This window comes from Monomorium pharaonis, chromosome 6 (genome assembly GCF_013373865.1).
Source record: "Monomorium pharaonis isolate MP-MQ-018 chromosome 6, ASM1337386v2, whole genome shotgun sequence".
NCBI lineage: Eukaryota > Metazoa > Arthropoda > Insecta > Hymenoptera > Formicidae > Monomorium > Monomorium pharaonis.
In genome coordinates this window covers 20,578,122-20,603,347 of record NC_050472.1, presented here as the reverse complement: position 1 = coordinate 20,603,347, position 25,226 = coordinate 20,578,122, and the positions used below count along the sequence as shown (strand labels likewise).

The window sequence follows — 25,226 nt, the reverse complement described above, 5'->3', positions numbered from 1 at the left end:
AGCCAGATGAGATCAGAGGAACTAGAAACTAGCGTGCGAGGAACCGGCGAATGAGATGGGGGCGAAAGGGGGATAAAGGTGGAGACAAAGCGAGGCGGCAAGGCGCAGGAGGGAGAGAGAGAGAGGATTATACTAGAGTACGAGAAGAAGGAGAGGGGGGAGGCTCTCTATACGGTACCCGAAGCCAGTCGGTCGGATATGCCCTGAGGCTAGGCCGTGATAGACAAGGTCAGCCTCTCCCCGCCTCGTGTATATACGCTCGGGCTACTGTGGCGGTGCTCCTCTTTTTTACGTTTATTTATTTATTTATAAATATACCGGCGCGACGTGTCCGGTTAACGCGCCGTGGAGACGAGAGGGAAGCAAACGTCGCGCACAGCGCTTAGAGAGATCGTTCCCCAACCGATCCTTCCTGCTCTCGTTTCGCTGTACATTGTTGCGGAATATGCGACACGAAACGTTTACCGCAGTCCGAAGTACGCTCCACGTCCCATACGTGCGCCGTCACGTGCGCGCAGGAAGTTATTAATTTGCATTTTAGATAAGGAAACATCAAGTCTCCTTCAATAGCGATCGACGCGAGTTTCCAAGATCGAGATTATCGACTCATTCCTTCGTGTCTCTCTCTCTCTCTCTCTCTCATTCACATTCGCGTATATACATTTTCTTCCTCTTTTCCTCCCATCAATGTTTCTTACTCATTCTCTCTAACAGCAATGTATCGTTTTCTTTTTGCAGATATTCGGTAGCAAGGCGGATCTGCAGCTCCACACGCAGATTCATATGCGCGAGGCGAAGCCGTACAAGTGCACGCAGTGCTCCAAGGCGTTCGCCAACTCCTCGTACCTATCCCAGCACACGAGGATCCACCTGGGCATTAAGCCGTACCGTTGCGAGATTTGCCAACGGAAGTTCACCCAGCTGAGCCATCTACAGCAGCACATCCGCACGCACACCGGCGATAAGCCGTACAAGTGCCGGCATCCTGGCTGCACGAAGGCGTTCAGCCAATTGAGCAACCTACAGAGCCATTCCCGATGCCACCAGACCGACAAGCCGTACAAGTGTAACTCCTGCTACAAGTGCTTCTCCGACGAGCCGAGTCTGCTCGAGCACATACCGAAGCATAAGGAGTCGAAGCACCTGAAGACGCACATCTGCCAATATTGCGGTAAGAGTTACACCCAGGAGACCTATCTAGCGAAGCATATGCAGAAGCACGCGGAGAGAACGGACAAGAGACCGCCGATCATCGGTACGGGCCTCAGGCCGTCGATACACGCGATGACCGCCCACCACCAGGATCACTATTGGTCCAAGGTCAGCCCGGACACGGTGATCGGGGACCTGCACGAGAGGCTGCCGCACCATCATACAGAATACCACCAAAATCAGAACCCGGAGATGCTCCTGCCTGGGCATGGGCATCGCCCTGGCGAGTCTATAGAAAACGACTCGAGGCAACAGACACCTCAACCGGGCGCGAATCATCATCCCAACAGTAGTTCGGCCTTCACGCCGATATCGTCGATCTCGATCAATTCACTATCTTCGATGCAGCATCCATTAAATCCGCTGAATCATCTGCACTATGCTGGCACCCATCATCCGTCTCGGCCGTACCTCTACGACGCGTTCAACACAACGCAGAAGTCATCGCCGACGTCCTCGTCGTCCGGTGTGACGCCCGGCACTACCAGCAATCAGAACGCCACGTCCTTCCCGAATCAGCTGATCAGCCTTCATCAGATTAGGAATTATGCCCACCAGCCAAATCTCGGCAATCTGGGCAACCTGGGGAATCTGGGGAATCTGAACAATCTCAGTAATCTCAGTGCCACGATGGAGAGCCACGCGTTGCTAGGCGGTCTCAAGGAGAAGCAGTAATTCTGTCTAATCTTTGGAGATTAACCTCGGGAAACATTCGCGCGCTCTCCACCACTTTCCTTCTATCTTTTTTCTTCTGCTTTCCACGTGATACGGTACGTCATGACGCTGGCTCTTCATCGCAGCTCGATCGTTTTCTTCTCCATGATCTCTTTACCCATCTAATTTATTCACCACATTGGTGTACGTAAATCCCTCGCGAGCGAAACCCCTCCTTTGCGTTCCTCTTATACGCGTAAACATATACGTATGTATGTAAGAAGGACAGGGTCTTGTCGTAAGAGAGAGAGAGAGAGTGAGAAAGAGAGAGAAAAGAGATCTCTCTCTCTCTTTCTCTCTCTTTCTTTTAGTAGATTAATGCGGTGTGGAAACTAATCGCGGAAACGGATAAGAAATGCGAGATGAGATCGATGTATACTATCGTATTCGATATACCTATATCGAAGTTATTTTCGACAGAAATAGAGAGAAAAGATTATCATACACTCCTTTATCACTTTACTTCCCCTTCTGTTCCTCCTTGTCTTCTTTTCTTTTTTTAAAATTCTATTTATCTTTTTGATTCCGTATATACATGACGATTACATGTCTTATGTTATCATACAGTTAACATACATTACGTATGTTGATCAAACTCTCAAAAATCTATTGTTACATGCAGGAAAAAAACCAGATTTATTTGAATTAAAACTATTTCATTTCAATCACCGATAATATTGAATTGGTAATGATAAACCAAAACTGAAAACTAGGATTAACGATTTCAACAACTTTAATAACTTGTTCTATAGATTATATTTAAATATTTCCGATTATTGTTAAAATTGTAAAACATACACTTAGAATGATTTTTACTGTTTGTGATATTTAACGAAAGTGCTGAATAACACGCATTATTTCGCAGTGCAACTGTGTAACGCGTTGGAAATCTCGGTTTACATTCCTTGATATAATAAGACTGACGTGACGTAGTTTCCTCGAAGTCTACGTCTTTACATACTGGTCTAATTATTGATGATTGACATGATTACTGATCAACGATCATCAAGAATTGTTTCGTTGTTTTCCCGCAACTGAAAATCTAATCTCTGTGTCGGTCGAGGATACAATCGATTTACTCGACTGTTTCAGATTTTTCATCACGCTCCTCAGCGTGCTAATCCTCGCCAATAATCATGCGTGCCAATTACGTGCTAGAAAGTTCCATCAATACGCATTCGTCGCGGTATAATCCATACGATCTGACGCTGGCCGTTTAAAGCTGACATTTGAATGATAAAGTGGAGCACGATCATGGATTAACTTGTATTCGAATAGTGGACGATACACTTTCATAATGCTAGAAAGTATACGAGATGCTGACGATGAACTGCGAGCCGGTTCCCTCTTCAGTTCATCAGAAAAGATTTTAGTTGAGAACAGAAAATTACTTTGCAAATTATCAATGATTTATACTTTTACGAAGAACTACATGGAGTAGAATTTTTTAAAAATAAATTTGCTCTAAGTTCTTTGATTCCAGCAACAATCATTTATTTTCAACAGAATTCCCTATCGTCTTTCTTCATTATTTTATCTTATTAAAACAATTTAAAACGGCTTTAAACAGCCAGCAAATTTCCGACGATTGAAATTTGAATGAAATTTCAATAAAAATTTGGGATTATTACGGAATTCTATGGAATTAGAATTGAAATTATTTGGAAAAACGTTATTCTTACGAACGCAAAAAATATTTTTTATTATCAATTGACATTTTAAGTTATAAAATTAATTACACAATTATTTTATTTTATTTTTTAGTTTTTTTACGCTTTTTGTTTCATTTATCAAAGCAAATCATCATTATGAAGACAACTATATTGAAAGGAAATAAACGGCAAGAAAATACGGACTGATAAGATAAAGAATTAGACATACGTATGATAGGAGAAGGTACATGCGAATATTATATCTTGACGTACGCGGAAGAAAATGGATAGGCTGATATACGAAAAGTGAGCGAAAAGTATATTTTTCGCATTATCGAAAAGACATACGCAAAATTATGCGAAGGTGCTAGTAGTAACCAAGGCATAACAAAAAAAAACGCGAAGACTGGCATATAAATAAAGAGGTACACGAAAATCTCGTTTAGAAATATATATACGAACACAAATACATATATATATATATTTTTTTGTGTCCATATATATATTTCTAAACGAGATTTTCGTGTATCTCTTTATTTATATGCCAGTCTTCGCGTTTTTTTACAACAATCTTTTCATTACGCCTTCGTTACTATTGGTACCTTCGCATAATTTCACGTATATCTATATATATATGAAAGCAACACGCACACACATACTGTAAGAGACTCACACGGAGATCTTTGTAAATAGGTGCTATATATAAATAAACAAATAAGTATATTCATATATTAATTGATGGATTAATATATGCATATACAAATGCATAAATAAAGAAATAATTATTATCATCACCGGCGTCATCATCTTTATGAGCATCGTTATTGTCATCTCGATCATTATTATTATATTATTTTTATTTGCATTATTACTATTACTATTATTATTATTATTATTATTATTATATTATATATTATTATTATAAATTGATTAATATTTTGATCGATATTTAGTAGGTGTGTAAGGTAAAGAAATCAGACTTTAATAATGAAGATATTCTAAGTACCTTTCCTAATATCTAAGTAATCTTATGTATAATCTGTTGCGTGCGTATGCGTGTGCGCGTGAGGAAGAAAAATAGGAGAAGGACGAAGGGAAAGAAAGGGAGAAATGAACATGTATATGCGAACATTGTAGATAATTTGTTGTTGTACGGCGCTAGACGCACTCTCCTTCGGGGTTCCCGCGTGACCAATCGTTCAATCGAGTTTACGTTGTTCGCAAGAGCGCTTTATCGTTGAGTTTTACATTTTTAATCGTGCACAAATTTCACTTTTATTTTCACCACCGTCGACGTAGCACGTACGGCGAAGGGGGTGTCAATGATGCCAATTCATTTCCGAGTTTTTATTCGGGTCAAGAGAATTGCGATTTCAGTCGGCGAATCCCGTGGAGATCACGTCCACGCCTTACCTATGCTCAAGTTGTTTAAAACTATTACGTTGTTATTAAGAGAAGATGATAGGACAATGAATGAGAAAGTAGGGGCGAGGGGTAATAAAGCGTATAGAAGAACGTTCGAAGTAGATTCACTTCTTGCTGCGTGTAGCAGTCTCCTTTGCAATACGGCATGCGACCCGCTATCTCTGGATGACCCAAACTAAATTAACACGAAAAAGAGAAAAAGAGCATAGAGGCATTTGCCTATAAAAAAAAAAAAAATAGGCAAACGTATAATCACGCGTACGCGTGCGATTATGTACAATTAAGAAACCTGTGCATACATTCTGACAAATTGACAATGGGATAAACAAAATTATCATATAATTCGATTGAAATACAGAGAAAGGATAGACAGATACTCCTCATTTTGATTACGATTGGATACATAGGAAATGAAATAAGATAGTTTTACATGAGAACAAGGGACGCAAGATAGGAAATTTCGACCCCGCGCTTTAAATGTGATTTCTTCTGCCTATCCTTAGTTTCATTTATTATTATTATTATTAATATTTTATTATTATTAATATTATTATTATTATTATTTCGTTTAATAAACTGTCACGTGTTAAAATAAAGGCAAAGGAGAGTTTCCCGATATGTATGATGCTGAATTATTTTAATTCTCTATTTTCTTTCTGTCAAAAGGATGAATTTTATTTTGGCCTTTCCCTTCTCTCTTATCATACAATGATCCCTCCTTTTGTCCATTGTTTTTAGGATGCATCTTTATTGTGCTTTGCATCAATAATTGTTAATCTTTGAAAAACGATCTTTCTACCTTTTATCTATCTTTTTATCTACGTTTCGATTTGTAGATTGAAAATTTACGAAGAACATCGAACGCGATGCGGAGCAAGGTAATATACGTCTCGTCTACCGTGCATTAATGTTTCCATACAGATATTAAAGATTGGAAACGCACGGTTAGGGTAGGCGAAAGTGTCTTTCGCGTCTCTGAATTTAATCTGCATTAATCCGTAAGTACACATGATCTCCTTTCGTAATTACTCGGTTTCTATAAATTATTTTTTTATCCGAAGGTTACGATAATCAATTGGTTATTCAATTTAAATTTAGACGGCGCAGAAATTGTTATCGCTTTCTGGAAAAAAAAAACTGTTGTTAAAATATATTATTTAAAAAAAAGAAATGGAATGTTGTGTCTCTCCTCTCACGTACTTACTCCCGTACGCTCGCGCGTACTTACGGATTATGAAGCACAAGTTACACGAAAGGATAAAACGATATGCGTCTTCAGAAAATGGATTTTACTCTTAATCACGCTCTCAGCGCGTTTTTCTTTTCGTGGAATGGATATGAACTTTCTCCTTATTACTGGAATCTATTCGTTTCTGAAATCTATTTGCCAATCTATTTGTTTTATCAAAACGTGGTCAGATCAACGTAGCGAGATGGAATATGGATTTGTTTAATTTGACGAAATGGAAACGCAGCACATCTGTTGTAATACATTTCTTTCCGTCCGTAACCTGTCGCTTCCTTGCTTAGTAAAAGGATTAAAGGAAATCGTTTTCCCCCCTCGCTAATCATGCCGCGACTCTCCCTTCTGTCGTGCGCCATTTCGTTTCCGTTGTACGCCGCTCGAATCATTTCATCCTTCGCTGATTCTCTGTCGCAATCCTCTGTCTCTCCGTTTCTTACATTCGATTACGATAAATTTCGCGAGACACTCGAGCGTACTCGGTTCCAGCGCGCCGCGCGAGCACTTCGCGGACAGATGCCGTCCAATTATTCTTTCGTCGTGTATACATACAAAGACAAGGGGGAGGAGGGGAGGGGGTATCGTGCATTAGGACGATACACTAAAAGTCAAAGGGAATTTTTCGTCTATCCTTCCACGATAGGGAAAAAGGTGTTTCGAAGGAGATGGGGGACAATAGAATTAACAAAGGGGAAAACGAGGAAAAGCAATGTAAAACTGGAAAATTCGTAAAACTAAAGATACTTGCGGGACGTGCCCGGTTATTGATGAAGTTGTTTTTTGCTACTCGCGCGCGATCAGTTCCTTCGCGAATGACAACGATCTTTTAGGTGACGCGAAAGAGGAAAGATGATAGAAGTACATTCTTTTAGCAATACTCGTGAAGCACCGGTAGGAGGGGAACACACGAAGTCTTTTGACACGGGAAACGATAGGATTTAAACGGATAATATGTCGACGAGCGGATGTCGATCGTTTAACGCAAATAAATTTCGCATTCCAAGCAATAATTTACAGTCCGCGTGTCAATCACGCCGTGTCTAGATGTAAAACGGAGAAATATATCGACATTCTCTCTTCGGGACAAATTGCGTAGCGAGGACACACATTTGCATTATTAGAATGATTTAATAAGAGCATATATAAGATAGAGACTATATACGATCTCGTAGCAAGATCGAGAACTGTACGTATTGTATATTCTTTTAATTAAATGTCTGTACGCGGACATTCATAGCAACGAGATCCATCAGATTAAACCATCTTCGAGAAAAAGGCTTCGCAACCTCACTCTTTATATATCGTTCTCTTTCGGTAATAGTTATTATTACTATATACTTCAAGTATACAAGTTGTAAATGAATGTTTCTACAACCAGCATACCTTGCGTAACCAGTAGTCGTCGAGAGAAAAACGAGGAAATAAGTAAATATATATACATATATGTATACGTGTATGACATATATATGTATGTGTATATGTATGCGTGTGTGCATATATGAATGCGCGTGTATTACATCTCTGTGTGTTACAACGCACTCTTAGGAGAGAAAAAAAATGCGTGTGACGAGGAAGGCAACTGATAAGAAGAACGCATGTGCATGTACGTAAGAGCGTATGTTGTATGAGAGAAAGAAAGAGAGAGAGAGAGAGAGAGAGAGAGAAAGAGAAGACGCGTATAAACAACGTAAGGAAAAACAATATATTAATTATTGCGTGGTACGAACAGAACTGTGATATTTTATTGTATAATTCTGCGGAAGAAATGAGAGAGGAATATGAAAAGAAATGTTTAAGGAGAATATACTATTATGTGAGAAAAAAAGAGAAAATAAGAGAGTGAGAGAGCGAGAGAAAGAGAGAGAATGAAGATGAATATTACTGTATTTTACAAAAAAAGTGCATCCTTAAATGCAATTAAATGCAATTGTGCGGGAACTGTACATACACCTGGTGTCTCCTTATAGATAAAAATAAGGTACTTGACTTTGCGGTTGCGTAAGTAGTATGTAAGACGTACGAAAGAGAGAGAGAAAGAGAGAGAGAGAGAGAATTTTATTGTTCGATAAGAGACAAATGAGAGACAAAGCTCTGTCCAGTCGTTCTCGCGACTTTATGTGAGGTAATGCTCGGTGTTTTCGGGCCGCCCGACCGCGGGTCCCATCGTCTGATCGTTTCCTGTTTGTAAAGATATATGTATAAAAAAATATATATATACATATACATACGTGAATAAATTAAATGTTTCGTAAAAAAAAAAAAAAAAACGTATGCACGAAGCCGGGCGACCACACTGCGGCAGCGGCGGCGGCAGCGACGACGACGACGACGACGATGTATTCAAATAAGTGCGAAAAAAGAAAGTGAAAGAAGAGTAATAATTAGCATAAATACATTTTATGTCTGTAGAACCGCCAAGCGATGAATCAACTAATCGTCATCATCTCCCGCATCCCGCCACATCTCTCGATATCTCCCTTCAATCGTTTCGTTACGGACTCTCCTTCCCTCCCTCTCGCTCACTCGTGTTTAATTATGATTTGCAGTAAGTTATGCGAAAATAATGACGCATTTCGCGAGAGACGTGAAGATACGAGCGTGACGATTTGAAATCGCGAGTAGCGAATGGAGGGATGCAAAGGCGGACGGAAGCGAATGACTTTGCGAATTAAGGCTTGCACTATGTGCGAAGGAAGGATGAACCAAGTTTCTTACTTTGCGAAAGAAAGAGAAATAGAAAATCTTATATGGACGGCGTGATAGCTCCTTTGTTAATGTTTCGCGTGGATTCGGCTCGTAATCTCGTCGCAAATTTAGACGCAAATACAGCCAACCGATTGTCCCGTTTATCCAATCTGTTCAGAATGGGTATACATTTGTGTGTAACAACTGCGTATACGTACGTATATGTTACGTATACGAGTGAGAGAGAGAGAGAGAGAGAGAGAGAGAGAGAGAGAGAGAGAGAGAGAGAGAGAGAAAGAGAAAGAGAGAAACAGAGACGAGAAACGGACGGCCACGTTTGCGACGTTAAATGTGCCTCTAGAATACAGGCTTTTATCCCACTGGTAGACGCACAAGTGTAATGGAACACTGATGAAAATATTTTCGATAAACCCGCAATTTCCAGATCGCAAAAGGGAGATGTGGCTATTGGTTTTCACTGTACCTTCCATCGCAAACTCCGATTTTTTTAGTTGCATCTTTTTCTGTACTTAAAATGAAACGAGGATGGCAATATGTGTTTTTTGGAGGAAGAGAGAGAGAGAGAGAGAGAGAGAGAGAGAGAGAGAGAGAGAGAGAGAGAGAGAGAGAGAGAGAGAGAGAGTGTGTGTGTGTGTGTGTGTGTGTGTGTGTGTGTGTGTGTGTGTGTGTGTGTGTGTGTGTGCGCGCGTGCGTGTGTGGTATAAGAACAAATAGAGTACAGAAAAAGAGTAAAAAGATTAATAAAAAAAAAAAAAAAAATATTCCTAGTAACACATTTTCAAAGATTATTGTCGGGAGACTGTGCAATACCCCCTCCACGACGTAATTTAGAAAAAATAAGGATATAAGAGGGATGATTTTCCATATTTTACGTCGCAACTACATGTCTATCGTACTAAAATATAGTGGATTAAAGAACGCACATTGTGAGCGCGCGAATCCATGCGAACATCGTTTAACTCATCGGGAGCAACGGATTAAAATTCTTCGGGTGATCTGCATCCATCCCGGGGTCAGAACGATCGATTTTCGGACATGTCGATCGTCGCTCAAGTACAAGAGCCGCGCGTATTATTCAAAAATCTGCCGCTCCGACAGAATTTAGAGTTAAGCTATTCGATCGCGTTGCTGCGTATCCGAGGTAGCGATCGAAACTTCGAAGTGGCAGAGATCTCTCCAGGGGACGAAAACTGAATGTCCCCGCGTTTTCTTTTTCTCCCTCCCTTCACCTCTTCATCCTGAAGAATCACACGTAGATTCCGCGTTTATAAAGTTCTTGTACGCATGTACAAACGTGTGATTTGACGTGATGGAGCCCGTTGCTTTGTGCCTCCAGCGCGAAACTCGTACGTCGCTCGCGTTCGCATCTCACACGAATCCGATCCTTTTTCGCGGTTGAATCTCGAAATTAGATCGCGAGTAGTGAGGTTTTAGACGGAAAGATAGATATCGCAAGTTCTTCTTTCGAAAGAGAAAACGGAAAAATGTTCTGATCTAAAAAGTTTTGAAGCACGCAATGTGTGCGAAACTTAAATCTAAAAATTTATAAATAGAATCCTTATACTTACGACTCTCTTTTGACTTACGAATTTTCCGACTTCGAATCGACATGCTAAAAATTAATTAACAGATTATAACGAAACTAATTAGACTGTTTGTTAAGTGGTAATTTAAATTAAATAATTTTATATTAATACCATATTAAGAGTTATATTTTTCGTACAAAATAGTATTGTTTTTTTATCATTCGTTGAAGTCTATGTTTAAACTGAATATTAGTTTTACAATAAATATCACGTTAAAACTTATAATCTTTGAAAAAGCTTTTTTTTTAAATGGAAGTATATAATTGTTTTTAATAAGATAATTATTTTGTATAAATAATACTTTATTTGTATAAGATATAAATACAAAGTTATACAAGATTTACGATTATAACTCGCTTTACGACCAAAGTCTCGAAACGTAATCTCGTCGTAAGTAGAGGGATATATCTGTATATTATATATATAAAATTAAAAGCAAAGTACCGTGCGTTTTAACATTTATTGGTAACGATTGGTTAACGATTATTTTTTGATAATGCAAGAAATTTGATCCAACGGGCTGCTAAAAAACTTCCCGGTGTCTTACATCTAAATATATTATAATCTATCGTATCTATTTCCAAGCTGCCGAAGTAGCGTCAAACAGCGTTCCAATTTCGAGAAGTATTAAATTAATCATGCGAACGATCGATGCAGATATTCAGCGATTTTAATTTGCACAGAGAGATGATCTAAAAAAAAATGCGTACAATTTTCACGCTATTCCGTAGAATAATAAGCTCGAAATCGGACGAACTCTCATAAAATCCACGAGAAGGGTGTTGTTCGCTTTCTTGTAAAATGTTTCGCGATTCTGCGTGCGAGAAGAGAAGGAGGGAGAGAGCGAGCGAGAGAGAAGGAGAGAAAGAGATGGATTCTCGTTTCGTCATTTAGCGTCACAAATACATAATTATTTAACTCTAAGTTTTGAGGCGGCGTCACGATCGATCTGTAAATAGAATTTATCTGTAGATAAAGTACGAATACAGGAGTACACGACCAACGAGGAAAGGATTGTCGAAACGCTTAGCTCCATTTTGCTAATCGTCGTTATCGATTCGATCTTTGCGTCGACGATATGTTATGCGTGTGAGAGATCTACCTGTTACTTTGTAATATTAAAAAGCAAGCGAGAAAGCGAGCGAGCGAAAGAGAGAGAGAGAGAGAGAGAGAGAGAGAGAGAGAGAGAGAGGCAGCCCCCTCGTCCCTCGCAGAATTTGTCCGGAATGTCTAGATATAATTCGTCGTCGGAAACGACGATCCGATTTTCAAGAATTTTACGACCAGTCTTCTTCGAGAGTCTACGTCCCGCGCACAGCTCTGTAAAGCAACAAATACACACACACATACACACAGACACACACGAACATGTCCGCCCCACAAACATCGAAACACACTAATTGTTCGTCCTTTTTAACAAATATAACAGAACTTACGTCTTACGCCTCGACGCGCGAGCGGGTTTGCCATTGCAATGGAAGCTGCGAGTCGAGATGAGACGAGGTAATAAACGCAGTAAGAGCGACTCGTTATCTCGAGGGTTGCTCCGTACCCCTTCACCCCTCCCCACCCCCAGCATTGCACTGGCGTGCCCGCTTCGTCGCGGTCTCTCTTTTGTTGAACCCTTACGCCCATCCGAACGTCGAATCGCGGCGTCGACGTAAACGTCGAGTATTATCGATTAACGAATAACGTGACATTTGATCCCGTCGTAATCCGCGATTATCTACGGAAACGAGAGCTTTGAGATGCGCGAGTTATTCAAGATCTCGTAAACTTCTGAGCGGAGAGAGAAAAAGAGAGAGAAAGAGAGGGGTATCGACTTACAGGTGGAGGAGATTGAGAAGAATTTGTCTTTTAAAACGAAAAATCGCAAGCTGCAGTGGAATCCTCTTATCGAAGAAGATAACACTGAATTAATTCCGCAGTTTTATTAATGATATGATGTGACGCGAATTCGTTTATTATTTCCAATTCGCTCAAGACTACTTTAACTAACGTCGATCTATGATTCGCGTCGGGTTTTCACCGGGATGTACAAATGTACGTGAAAATACGCGATTTTAAGGGTTATAAATAAAATAATTTGATATTTTATGCATTTAATTATATTTATTTAATAACGCTTTTATTCTTTTTCTAGTAATACGAATTAATTAAATGGCACTAATGGAATTAATTAAAATTTCAAAATAGACGTAAGAGCGAACGCAGCTAATACATACTAAAATATGTTATTGTAAAAAAACATAGATATAATATATATATCAGAATAATTAGAAATATAGAATATTTCACGTATTATGAAACTTTTCGGGATAAATTCCGATCGGAATTATTCAATTATTTCCTACATTTCTATTGTTCTTTTACTCCATATTTCTAATTATTCTAATGTACAATTATATATTCTATGTTCCAATTACGTACTTTAATACATATTTTTGACGCTCCTAGCGTTCCTTAGTCATCAATCATTTGCCCTTATTTAATATATTGCAGTAAAGACAAAATTATGTTCTACAGCCGTACATTTATGTTGAATTCATCAAATGTTTTTCGCATTACGCGCTGCGTAAAATTATAAACGGAATCTCATCCCCGACGCGAATTACGATCTAATACACGTTGTCGGGCTGCCAAATCGTTCATTGCGGTAGTTCAACTATAACCTGAATTCATAAAGGAACCAGAAAGTAACGATACCTGCGTGAACCTCGACTCCCTTCCAAGGACGCGATCCTCCATTTCCGCGCATTGAACGCTCCGCTAAACATTTTTAATTACCACTCTCGTAAATGAGATACGATAAAGTTTAATACGTACTCTCGAACCACGATTCCACCCGCGGCCGCGCAAGGATCGAACTTCCCGGCCACGCCGTCAAGGGCGCGTCCGTCTGGTCGCGTTCGGTGCCGCCATCTGATGTCAGGAGGTCTCAAGACGCGGGCCACGCAGCGCTTCGCGCGACCGATACGGGAGATCCGCGTGCACTCGAACAGCTGATAGGGAGCAGCTCGCGTTCGCGTGAGAGAGACGGCGGCTGGAGTGTGGCGGATCGATCGTACGCTATCAAAAATCCGTACACAAACAGCTGGGCCTACAATTTCTCTCCGAGCACATGTACAAATAAGCGTCACCCCGTTTTATATATCATGGCGTTTCTGGAGGTCAGTCATTTTCATTATCCTTTCGCGGCTTGTTCCTACCGCTCGGTGTCCGACATAACCTAAGGAATGTTGACGTTTAATCTTGTTGTCATTTTAGTGGAGGCGCTTTAATTTCTTCGACTTGAAGAAGGAAGTCGACGCGGGGAAGATCGCCAAAGCGTTCGGGGTGAGTTGTTTTTTTTTTTGTTTTGCGCCGTCTACGATGACAATTGCTTTGTTCTTTTTCCACACCTTAATTACCACACCTTTTTTTTCACTTTGAAGAAAAAAAAGAGATAAACCGTGCAAGAAGTTCAGTCCTGCAGCGTGGGAAAAGAACAAGTTTAATGTTAAATGATTGTCATGCTACAGTCACATTGTGGACAAAATTTCTGGTTATTGTTGTGTCTTTTACGCAGGATGCACAAGTTGCAGCAGCTACAAGTGGAAATGGCAATCTGGTATTTGGGGACAACACAGGCAATGTGCATTTAATAAACAGATCATATGAGATTACGACTTTTCGAGCATATGAGATCACACTTACATTGACACAGCAAGTTCAACACTCCACTTTCCTGTTTACAATTGGTGTAAGAGTGCCACTACGATCTTCTGCAATACGTCTTCCTAATCGGATTGGGAATAACATGTGATAGATTTAATTTAATTGTTTGAATGTATTGGATTAACAGGAGGACGAGCCTGGATGCAATCCTACCATAAAAGTTTGGAATTTAGCCAAGCCTGACAAACAAGGCAATCCAACATGTGTTCGAATAAGCAGAGCCATACCTAGCTATAGAGCGGTCCCAGCGACAGCTCTATGTGTACATAGTAGTCTTACCTTGATGGCTATTGGATTTGGGGATGGCTCTATTATGTTGTATAGGTAATTTGTTTTATATTATCTTTTTTATCTCTTACTCTTATATTACTGGACATAACATTAACATTAGAAGAGAGAGAAAGAGGGGGGGGGGGAGGAGAGAGAGAGAGACTTTTTTTTATGCAATATATTATAAAATTAATAGAGAGAATATGTAATCTTTTTTAGAGGTGACTTAACTCGAGAAAGAAAGAATAAAATAAAAGTCTTGAAGGATGTCAATCTGTCTATTACCGGCCTCGCGATACGAGCGACCGGTAAACAGACTTACCTATTCGTTGCTACGCAAAACTGCGTGTTCCTTTATAATATTACTGTTAAGGATAAGGAATTCAAATCTACTTTGGATACTATGGGCTGCGCACGAAGGTGCAACGTTCTCGCTGAGTCTATGCAAGACAGCCACTTTATGATAGGACGTAATGACGTACGTTGCACATATTTGCGCTTTATACGCATATCTTGTATTACGTTTTTTATAAATTTCGAACATAATTGTCGCAGGCTATTTATTGTTACACGCCAGATGGTAGAGGACCATGCTATGCAGTAGAGGGTCAAAAGATAATGCTAGAATGGTTCAGAACATATCTGGTAATAGTGGCGAAAGAAGCGGCGAATGTTCCAAGAACGACAACAACTATATCCGCCAAACCGAAGTAATGAATACATGCGCGTATGAGTGTTTTCTCTTGTGATTGTCTTATATTTTTATTGTAACACTTGTTAAATCTCCATAGCACGATAGAACCAATACCTCCTGGTGTCGACAAACACATCATCACTGTCCTCGATATTCAAAACAAGTTTATCGTGTTCTCCGCGCCGATGGTGTCTGTCCAAGCAGTCTTGTCCGAATGGGGTGGATTTTTTATACTTAGTGGAGATAACAAATTGTATCATTTAGATGAAAAAGATTTACAATCTAAGTTAGCGTTGCTTTTTAAGAAGAATTTATATGATGTTTCTATAAGGTATATTAGATATATCGGTTTAATTGCAATTAAATAAGAGCATTAAGAGTACTTTCAATGATATAATTTTATGCTTATTTTTTTACAGAATAGCTAAAAATCAACAATATGATGCAGAAGGTCTCATAGATATTTTCCGTCAATACGGAGATCACTTATATTCCAAAGGGGATCATAATGGTGCTATAGAGCAATATATAAAAACTATAGGCAAATTGGAACCATCGTATGTGATTAGAAAATTTTTGGATTCTCAACATATCGACAATTTGACAACGTATTTGCAAGCGTTGCATAAAAATGGTCAGGCAACAGAGGATCATACTACTTTGTTATTAAATTGTTATACTAAGCTTAACCATACCGATAAGTTAAAGGAGTTTATTATGGTAAGTTGGATATGCACAACTACGTATTTATTAATATATGCATACTATGTGTATTTGCTGATATCTATCTGATATTAGATAATATGTATCTTCGAGTGTGATCCACTTGATGCTACAAACGCTTCGAAACATTCTATAATTGGCCAATTCGTAAAATTCTTTGTTCTAATTGGTCATTCAAATACTTCAAAGTATTTGTAGCGTCAAGTGGATTGCACTCTCTATTATATATATTTTTTAAATATAATTTAGACAAAAGATCGTGAAGTTGATTTTGACGTGGAAATAGCGATAAAAGTTTGCCGTCAAGCATCGCCGGAGGATGCCCTATTACTTGCACAGAAACATGGTAAACACGAATGGTATCTGCGTATTCAAATTGAAGACAAGCAGGAATATAAAAAAGCTTTAGAATACATGGCAACGTTAGAATTTGAAGAGGTATATATTAATTTTTAATATTTACATAAATTTTTCTATTAAAAATAGTAAGAATATCTATATTAAAAATGATTTAAAAATATTTTAGGCGGAAGCTAATATGAAGAAATATGGAAATATTTTAATAGAAAATGTGCCAAATGAATCCACACAGTTTTTGAAAGCCCTGTGTACAAATTATAAACCTTCCAACAAACCTCTTGTAGATCAGGTACGTGTTTATGTCTCTATATTATATTCTTCTATTTTTCCTAACTATATAATTGTTTAGAGAAAAAAGGATAAAAAATTATGGATTTTATTATTTTTGCAGGAAGCTTTAAATGGCTATACAGAACAACGCGTCGATAAAGCTAGTCCAGAAGATTTTATTCACTTATTTTTAAATAATTCTGAACGACTTGTAGAGTTCTTGGAGCATTTAGTTAAATCAGAAACAAGGTAATTATTTTTTTAATTAAAGAATATAGATAATTTTTACTGTAAAATTAACTCTGTTTTTTCATGTTTCTTGTAGATGGAGTACACTTATTTACAATACATTAGTGGAACATTATTTACACGTTTGGTCGGCATTAGATAGCGATGTAACTAAACTACAATACGAACAGAAAATAGTACGACTTCTACAGAATTCCGAGGCCCGTTATGACAAAGACCAGATATTAATACTTTGCCATCAGCATAATTTTAGAAAAGGATTACTTTTCCTTTACGAAGAGAGCAAATTGTAAGTTTAGTCATACGCGCGTGCGAATGATTACATAACATAAAAATATAATACAAATTATTATATAAATTAATACAAATTATTTTATTTTATATTTATCTTAGATATCAGGAAATATTGAGATTTCACTTATGCGAGGGAGACAGTGAACAAGTTCTTGCCACCTGCAAAAGATTTGGTCATCAAGATCCTAATTTATGGGTACAAGCCTTGTGGAGCGTAGCTAAAAATAAGGATGCACCAACAAAACTTCTTGCGGATATATTAGCTTATATCGGTGAATACATTTATAAGATATTAATTATATGTTCAGTCAAATGCATTGAAAAATATTATTTTGTTAACGCATGTAAAAATATCATTGTAGCTCAAGAAAAACTGTTGTCTCCTTTGATGGTCATTGACGCAATTTCTACGTCATTGACCTGCACATTGGGAGACGTTAGAAGTTATTTGTGCAGTGTATTACGAACGGAAAACGAGCAAACTCAAGCTGACACCGAATTAACAGAGAAATACAGAGCCGATACTCTTAAATTGCGGGAACAAATAGAAGCAATAAAGAATAATACGATAATCTTTCAAGGATCGCGGTGTAGCGCATGTCATCATCAGTTGGAATTGCCATCTGTGCATTTCATGTGTCAACATTCGTATCATCAACAGTGAGTTTTTTTAAAAAATATATGTATATTTTTATATGTATTTATTATTACAATTAATTTTATTTTTGTTTTTCTTAATAGTTGCTTTCAAAGTTTTTCGGAAAATGAAAACGAATGCCCGGCCTGTTTGCCAAACAACAAGAAATTACTAGATATTATAAGAGCCCAGGAGCAGTCAAAGGACCTACACGAAACTTTTCATAGTCTTCTCGATCGCGCGGAAGATCCATTTTCTTTAGTAGCCGATTATTTTGGTAGAGGCGTTTTTAAAAAATTAACAGTAATTACTGATACAGACAAATCGTTGCCTACACCGACCAAGTTGGAGGAACCTAAGTTAAATTATGGCCCAGGTGCAGAAGCGAGACTCAGGTTAAACGAAGGAAAGAGTTCTGTTTCAGGTAAGTTTCTTCATGTCACACGCCTATCATATTATTTATATAACAAAATATAATTATATATTTTGTTTCGACGGGAATTATAATTTATTTCTCATTTATCTCTTTTATTTGCAATCTTTATGCAAATGATTATTAATTTATATGCATTTTTGCGTTTTTGTAGCAGTAAAAACAGAATCTCGACGAACCGGTTATGACGTTCCTACGCTAATAACGGAGGAGCGTTATCGGACTTTTGTTAAACCAGACGTGTATTCATCGTCATTGGAAGCGAATATATCGGGAACGGGAAGTGGTTTATCGACGCCACGTGGTAAAGCGTCGCCAGTGCCGATCAGAGAGGCCCGTATCTTAAACAGTACTACACCAAAGTCATCGCCGATCGAAAAGCCGTTTGTTTCGAAAACTTCCGTTGTGCCATCGAATCCCTTTGAGACTGACGATTATGATGAATCGAAAAATCCCTTTGCCAATGATGACGATGATGACGACGATGACGCGAATAATCCTTTTAAAGATGACGATGATAATGATAATGGTCGGGTTGGCAATGATGACGACGATTACAATAGAAATCTAAATCCATTTGGTAGATAAGCCGCGAATACATTTCCCATGAGCGATTTAAATCGAGATAAAATACAATTAAGTGTATGTATAGTACGGATAAATACTTTGCGATACATAAACAGAAAGAAAAAATGCTTTAATAAGTATTACATAATGAATTTCTAAACTATAATACTATGTATAAACTTGTGTAAACTTGTATAGTATCCACTTCAATTTTATATACTGTATAAATTTGATTTAGGCCGGTATTTATAGTTATATATTTAAGATCATCTTAAGTATTGCCTTAAGATATTATCAACCAATCATAAACCAATATTCATAGTCGAATTTTATATTTAAGATCATCTTAAGTACCATCTTAAGATGTCATCACAAAGCCGTATTAGCATCTTAAAACATTACTTGAGACGATTTTAAAATAAGATTTGACTATGAATACTGGTCTATGGACATAGGCTGGTATTCATAATTTGATCTTAAGTTCAAGATTATCTTAAGTCTAATCAGGAACATATTTAACACTCCTTTCAATCAATGAAATAACGCTGTCTCAAAATCATACTTAAGATGATTTTGTATATAAGATCGGATTATGAATATTGTTCACAGAACCGTATTAAGATATTACTTAAGATCTAAGCTCTTGAAATAAGATTTGATCGTGAATACAGGCCTTTAGGATGGAATTCATAAACAGGTCTTATATTTAAGATCGTCTTAAGTACTTCTTTAAGATGTCAATCACAGAGCCGCATTAGCATTTAAGATTGCTTAAGACGGATCTTAAAATAAGACTCGACTATGAATATCGACCTTAGAGCATTAATGTCGTACTTGTCTCACTTCCACAAATTGAAGACTACGCGCTTTGCAGATCTTAAATGTAGTTTAATATCTGTCCACACATAAAAAGAAGCATTATTTAAAATACTTTGCCTTTTTTACCTTTATGCGGATGAGCCATATTTATTTAAATTTTGTCGATCTTTAAATGCTGAAATTTAAAGCAAAAGGATTGAAGAATCGTACAATAAAAAGCAATCGATCAATAAAAAAATGATATATATTACTACACGCCTTTGTAAAGAGACTGTGATCTGTGAAAACAAAATTTTGGAGAATAAAGTTAACTGCGGTTGATTTAAAACGGATTATTTCACTGCTCTGCAGCTTCACATTTGGCTGCTTTTATGATTGCGCGATTATAACTATTAAAAAGAAAGTTAGTCAAATTGAAATAAAAAATGACCATTATTGTAATAATTAATCTTTTGTGTGCTGCATCTATTTGCTCGAATAGAACAGCATGTGTAAAGGTATCGAAGATATGTACGAATTATAAGATTGTATAATTAATTAATATATTAGAAATGAAGAAATAAAAAGCTTGAATCTACATATGTACGTTATTTATTAATTGTTTAAGTTTGTATCATTTAATTAATTTATCCATTAAGTCAAGATTTTTTATATAAATAAAAATATCTAACTTAAAGCAAATCAGATTGGTCTGTCTTTTTCGAAAATTTGTGATCTTACAATTGACACGATTTAAAATTTAAAACTTTTGATTGATGTTACGTTAATCTGTAAATTTATAATAATTATACAATTTTATCCATTAGGATAATCGTTTATTGAGTGGCTAAACAACAATTGAATACAATTAGTCGTTAAGTATGTATATTTAAATACGTAATATTTCTGAGAAAAGTAATATAAAAAATAACAGAATTAAAGATTTTTTTAAATTATGAATAAATAGTGTTTTTAAACTATACATTATACATTTGTCTTTATGATTAATGTATTAAGCATATGTCTAATGCCCTAGTGGAGAAATTATTAATAATTTCTCAACTAGAGCATTAAACATACGTTTTCACTTATTAAAATTGTTTCGCTTCTTCCGTCTTGCCGTACCAATGTTTAATACATTGAGCCATGTTGTAGTTCGAGCGGTTCAAGTGCTTTCATTCGTATAATTTAAAAAATTAATATCTAAGTTATTATAATTATCCCAAAACAATATTAGAGTTTTCTTTTATTTTTATATATATTTTTGTGCAAATTATATATTTTTTAAAAATTATCATAAGCATACTGTAGCATGGCATAACTTTTTAATTATAAAAAGACACTTGATAAATGTATAACGTATAATTTAAAAACACTATTTATTCATAGTTAAAAAATCTTTAATTCTGTTATTTTTTATATTACTTTTCTCAGAAATATTACGTATTTAAATACACATACTTAACTTAAAAAAGTCATTCATGCATGCATTATATTGTGTATCAACACCACTTAATGAGACCTTGAGTGTTGATGTTATAAAACGCAGATCATTAATAATTTGTCGAACTGTTAGCAAGTATATGAAACAGAGAACATGTTGTTCTATGTGCTTACTATATTCAGCGTTGCAATATTTGAATTATCCTCAAGTGAAAAATTTGAGTCTTGTAAGTTTTTTTTAGGAATATGTTCTTTTTGGAAATATTATTGCCTATAACTTAAATATACCATTTATTTTATTCGTATAAGTACCTACAAAATCAATATTCAGTTAACATAAATAAAAATAATTTTGAACAAAAGATAATGTATAACAAATAAAAAAATAGTTTAATACAAAACAGTAAATACAATTATTATAAGATTTTTTCTAAATGTTATTTAAGACAACAAATAATTAATTACGTCCTAAATTAATTCTGAAAATGTCTCTTTGCGCACACGCGTTAAAACAATTGTTGCATTTTTATATTGTTATGTTTTTATTTTATTACTTTATTACATTCTGCTTCTGTTTCTACTTAGCTCTAACTTCTTGCAAGCGAAATTCAGATGATTATAATGTCTGTTTAAAACAAGCTATACAGACGGACTGGCCACAAATTGTTAAAGGTACACTCTTGAAAAAATTAAATTTCTATTATCGTAATCTTATATATATTTTGTACGTAATTTGTATATGCATTTCTATAGTACATAATTATATCACTACAACGTTACAAATATTGTTAAGATAAATCTATAATAAGAATGATTCATAAGAACGTTTAGAATTTATATAAAGCAAAATAGTATAAAAATTTCTTTAATAAAATCACTTTAAAATATAAATACTAATAGTTTATTTTCTTGTTAGGATATCCAGAATTTGGCCTTCCATCTTTGGATCCATTATTATATTTCAGAAACGCTAAAATTGTATATAATAATGACAAATTACATGCAGAAGTAAATTTTTCAAATTTCACTTGCTTTGGTTTATCGAAAAGTCATTTTAATAATCTAAGGACACACTTTCTTCCTAATAATATTTTTCGTTTGGAAATTGACCTGCAAATATCGAAACTGTTGGCAGATACTCTCTTAAAAATAAATGGTTCTCTAAGTATATTCAGAATTATTGGCGAAGGTATAACAATAAACTTTATTTATTAAAAATAAAGATAAACTATTATTTTATGGAATGTCATTTATAATAGCAAGATAAATATTTGTGCGCGCTCACGTGTGTGTGTGTGTGTGTGTGTGTGTGTGTGTTACATATTTATAAAACTATTTTCAAAATAAAATTAATAATTATTGTTTTATAATTTAGTAATTTTTTAAAAAGTAATTACGATTTTTAATATCATTCTTCGATTATCAAAACATATATTCTACACTTATATAATTACAATCTTTATATAATTACACTTTACTATATAAAGTATAATATACTATATAAACTAATATAATTACTTATATAATTACACTTATATAATTACACTTATATAATTACACTTATATATTACAATCTTTAAACCATCAGGTTATATGAATGCAACCCTGAGTGATATCAAAGTTACATGTATTTTAAAAGGACGCGTAATAAATGATACATTTTTAGGAGAATATTATCATGTCATACCGACACTTGGAGCAGCTAAAATATATTTTAATTTATTTCAAGATAAACAGCTTAGTAAGTACTAAATTAAATCAAATAACTCCAATTATTGTTATTTTTTAATCATATATTAAATCATACATTAAAAACCTTACATTTAATTTACCGTTTAAATCTCATAACATTTAATAAAAGTTTATTTAAGCCAATCAAATATTAATAATAATAATAAATAATTTATAAAAGTACAAATTAGAACCGTTTATAGAGCCAAAGTTAGTTGAAGTTTGCTATTTCAATAATTTCTAAAATAAATGTACAAATGTTCAACACATTGTTTTTGGCCATCTTCAATGTACAAATAAATTTCTTCGCAGTTACGAACTTATAGTGTTGTCAATTGATATAATAGATTATTAATGGTCGTAAACTTTCTTGAAACGCAGATAAAAATTGTAAAGTCTTATTGTATCAGTATCCTATCACTTACTTTTTACAATTGTAGTCATTGTAAATTGCCATAAAAATCTTTTTAATGAACTTTACCAGTTATTGTAGAGAAATGTTACAAAAATCGGATACAGATATTATTGAAAATTTGTATTTTTCCAGAATAAAGCATTAATTTTTTACGCTAATAATCGCATCTGATTCATATTACTCTTATAATTTTTCGCATTATATTTATCTAATTTAATCATTTCCATTTATATAATTGTAATCTTATTTTGATTTGTTTTTTATTTACGTTGTTATTAATTTTTAATTTCAGATGATTTTATTTTAAGTTTTGTAAATGAATATTGGCCGATGTTATATCGAGAAACGTGGCCATTGATGTCCAACGTTTTGGATTCATTGTTAACAGACTTTGCCAATAAGGTCTTTTCAAAATTATCGTTCTCACAAATATTTTGATGACGTTCATTTATTTCACATTAAATATTGAGAAAAAATGTTATTAATTTGACTCAATTTTTTAACTTGATTCAATTTTTTTCAATTCAAGTATTTATGCATTTAATTTGAATACATAAAATACTTAAACATTAATTCAAGTACTTATTGATTTGACTGAATATAAATATTTGAATTGAAAGAATTTAACTAAGTTGAAAGTTTTAGTAACTTTTTTCTCAATAAAAAAACACTAGAGTCGTGTAAATTACATTTAACTATATAAACACAAAGGTGTATAAGCTTTTAAAGTCCTTTAAATGTTGTTTTTTAATTATTTTTTATGAAGCAAATAAATATTTAAAAAGTACTAATATCACTGCAAAATTATTTTTCTTTTTTTCTTTTTGTGTTTTTAGGTCTTATTAATAATTTATAATTAATATACTATATCTATAAAAAAACATTTTCAAGAAAAAAGAAGTTTTTTGTCTAAAAGACTATAAAAGCTTGATTTATTTTTTCATAAAAGTAGCAAATGTCACAGTTTGTTTGTCACAGTCTTAATTGTTCTTATAAATCTTATATGTTTACGCAATGCACTTATCATTCGATTATATTATATGTTTCTTAGAAGAAGACTTGATATTTGAACCTATGTATAAAGTATGTACATGTAACCTGGTATAACTATTTTTTCCAGCACTTGACTCTTTGGACTAGCTAAAGAATCTATACTTAATAAGACTTAAAATAATTCTTTCTTATTCTTTTTAAATAATATTACCACATATCCGCACCTAAACATAGCAAATGAGATTTATAATCAGAATAAATATATATATTTATTTATAAGTAATTATTTATGTATGTGTAATTTTTAGTAACTAGAACAACACAGGCGCGCGCTACGCGCGCGCTATTTAGTTTTTTACTTTTTAAAAATAACAATTGCAATAATAATTATATAAATAAATAATTATATACAAAAAGAAAGGAAAAAGGAATAGAGAGAGAGAGAGAGAGAGAGAGAAAGCATACTTACATACATTAATTTATTATCTAATTTTTTTCTTTTATAAAAATATTATACACTAAAAAAGGAAAAAAGAAATACAATATACACAACATACATAAATCTCCTTTAAAGTAATATGATAATATTGACACTGAAATGTAACAAAGTGTTGTCAGCTTTGACTCTTCTTCTTGTTTTTTTTCTTTAATTAGCATTAGAGATTGACGACATAATTTGAAAAACAAAATTAAAATTGTTAATAAATTATTAAATACTTTGACATTATATGTGTACCTTTCCATATAAAATGAGATCAACATCTTTTGCAAAAATCAATACAGAAAACTAACTTTCGAAAATCTTTTATTCGAGTAAGATACTTCACAATGTACAAAAAAAAGTTACAATTGTTAATAAATTATTAAATACTTTGACATTACATGTATCTTTCTATATAAAATAAGATCAACATTTTTTGGAACTTTATATACATTAATTAATTAACTATTATTGCTAATTATAAAATAATATTGTGACGTATGCATGCATACGTACGCGTGCACACATAGAAATTAATAAATTTAAAAAATAACCAAATAAAAAATAATCAATAGAGAAAACTAACTTTCGAAAATCTTTCGTTTGAGTAAAA

The 25,226-nt window shown here is 34.9% G+C and overlaps 3 protein-coding genes and 1 long non-coding RNA gene across 7 annotated transcripts in view; 3 read left to right on the top strand and 1 right to left on the bottom strand.

The window, feature by feature from the left end:
- Window positions 1-11,980, top strand: part of LOC105836319 (zinc finger protein rotund) — a 161,433-nt gene extending 149,453 nt beyond the window's left edge. For all 3 annotated transcript variants that reach the window (XM_036289099.1, XM_036289098.1, XM_028190516.2), the window contains exon 6: window positions 739-11,980. In XM_036289099.1, coding sequence (XP_036144992.1) covers window positions 739-1,887 — 1,149 coding nt within the window. In that variant the 3' untranslated portion in view covers window positions 1,888-11,980. The remainder of the gene's footprint in view (window positions 1-738) is intronic.
- The window catches only part of LOC118646386, a 98,226-nt gene extending 84,816 nt beyond the window's left edge, over window positions 1-13,410 (bottom strand). Inside the window, exon 1 of the long non-coding RNA XR_004963925.1 lies at window positions 13,245-13,410. This is a non-coding gene — a long non-coding RNA (uncharacterized LOC118646386). The remainder of the gene's footprint in view (window positions 1-13,244) is intronic.
- Window positions 13,411-13,537: 127 nt separating this feature from the next.
- LOC105831910 (vacuolar protein sorting-associated protein 11 homolog) lies at window positions 13,538-20,148 on the top strand. The gene is made up of 16 exons (XM_012672378.3): window positions 13,538-13,708; window positions 13,806-13,874; window positions 14,107-14,280; window positions 14,383-14,579; window positions 14,745-15,003; window positions 15,081-15,235; window positions 15,317-15,550; window positions 15,639-15,939; window positions 16,192-16,380; window positions 16,469-16,591; window positions 16,694-16,821; window positions 16,898-17,110; window positions 17,215-17,387; window positions 17,478-17,775; window positions 17,857-18,176; window positions 18,340-20,148. Exons 1-16 carry the CDS (start codon window positions 13,694-13,696, stop codon window positions 18,771-18,773), a joined length of 3,282 nt encoding a protein of 1,093 aa, XP_012527832.1. The 5' UTR covers window positions 13,538-13,693; the 3' UTR covers window positions 18,774-20,148.
- A 940-nt stretch (window positions 20,149-21,088) lies between these two features.
- On the top strand, window positions 21,089-24,560 carry LOC105831909. Of its 2 annotated transcripts, none has more exons than XM_012672377.3 (5): window positions 21,089-21,220; window positions 21,579-21,665; window positions 21,910-22,182; window positions 22,660-22,734; window positions 23,432-24,560. In XM_012672377.3, the coding sequence occupies exons 1-5, from the start codon at window positions 21,148-21,150 to the stop codon at window positions 23,575-23,577; spliced, it is 654 nt and encodes a 217-aa protein (XP_012527831.1). In that variant the 5' UTR covers window positions 21,089-21,147; the 3' UTR covers window positions 23,578-24,560. The 2 variants fall into 2 exon arrangements, with proteins under 2 accessions (XP_012527831.1, XP_012527830.1); XM_012672376.3 differs by having other exon boundaries at window positions 21,091-21,220; window positions 22,582-22,734; window positions 23,432-24,415.
- The last annotated feature ends 666 nt before the right edge of the window (window positions 24,561-25,226 follow it).

Coding starts and splice junctions, on each gene's coding strand:
- LOC105831910 (XM_012672378.3), top strand. Junction 17,111..17,214: donor CTTTACGAAGAGAGCAAATT/GTAAGTTTAGTC, acceptor TATTTATCTTAG/ATATCAGGAAATATTGAGAT. Junction 17,388..17,477: donor GGATATATTAGCTTATATCG/GTGAATACATTT, acceptor ATATCATTGTAG/CTCAAGAAAAACTGTTGTCT.
- LOC105831909 (XM_012672376.3), top strand. CDS start 21,148: ATGTTGTTCTATGTGCTTACTATATTCAGCGTTGCAATATTTGAATTA. Junction 21,666..21,909: donor CTGGCCACAAATTGTTAAAG/GTACACTCTTGA, acceptor TTTTCTTGTTAG/GATATCCAGAATTTGGCCTT. Junction 22,735..23,431: donor ATTTCAAGATAAACAGCTTA/GTAAGTACTAAA, acceptor TTTTAATTTCAG/ATGATTTTATTTTAAGTTTT.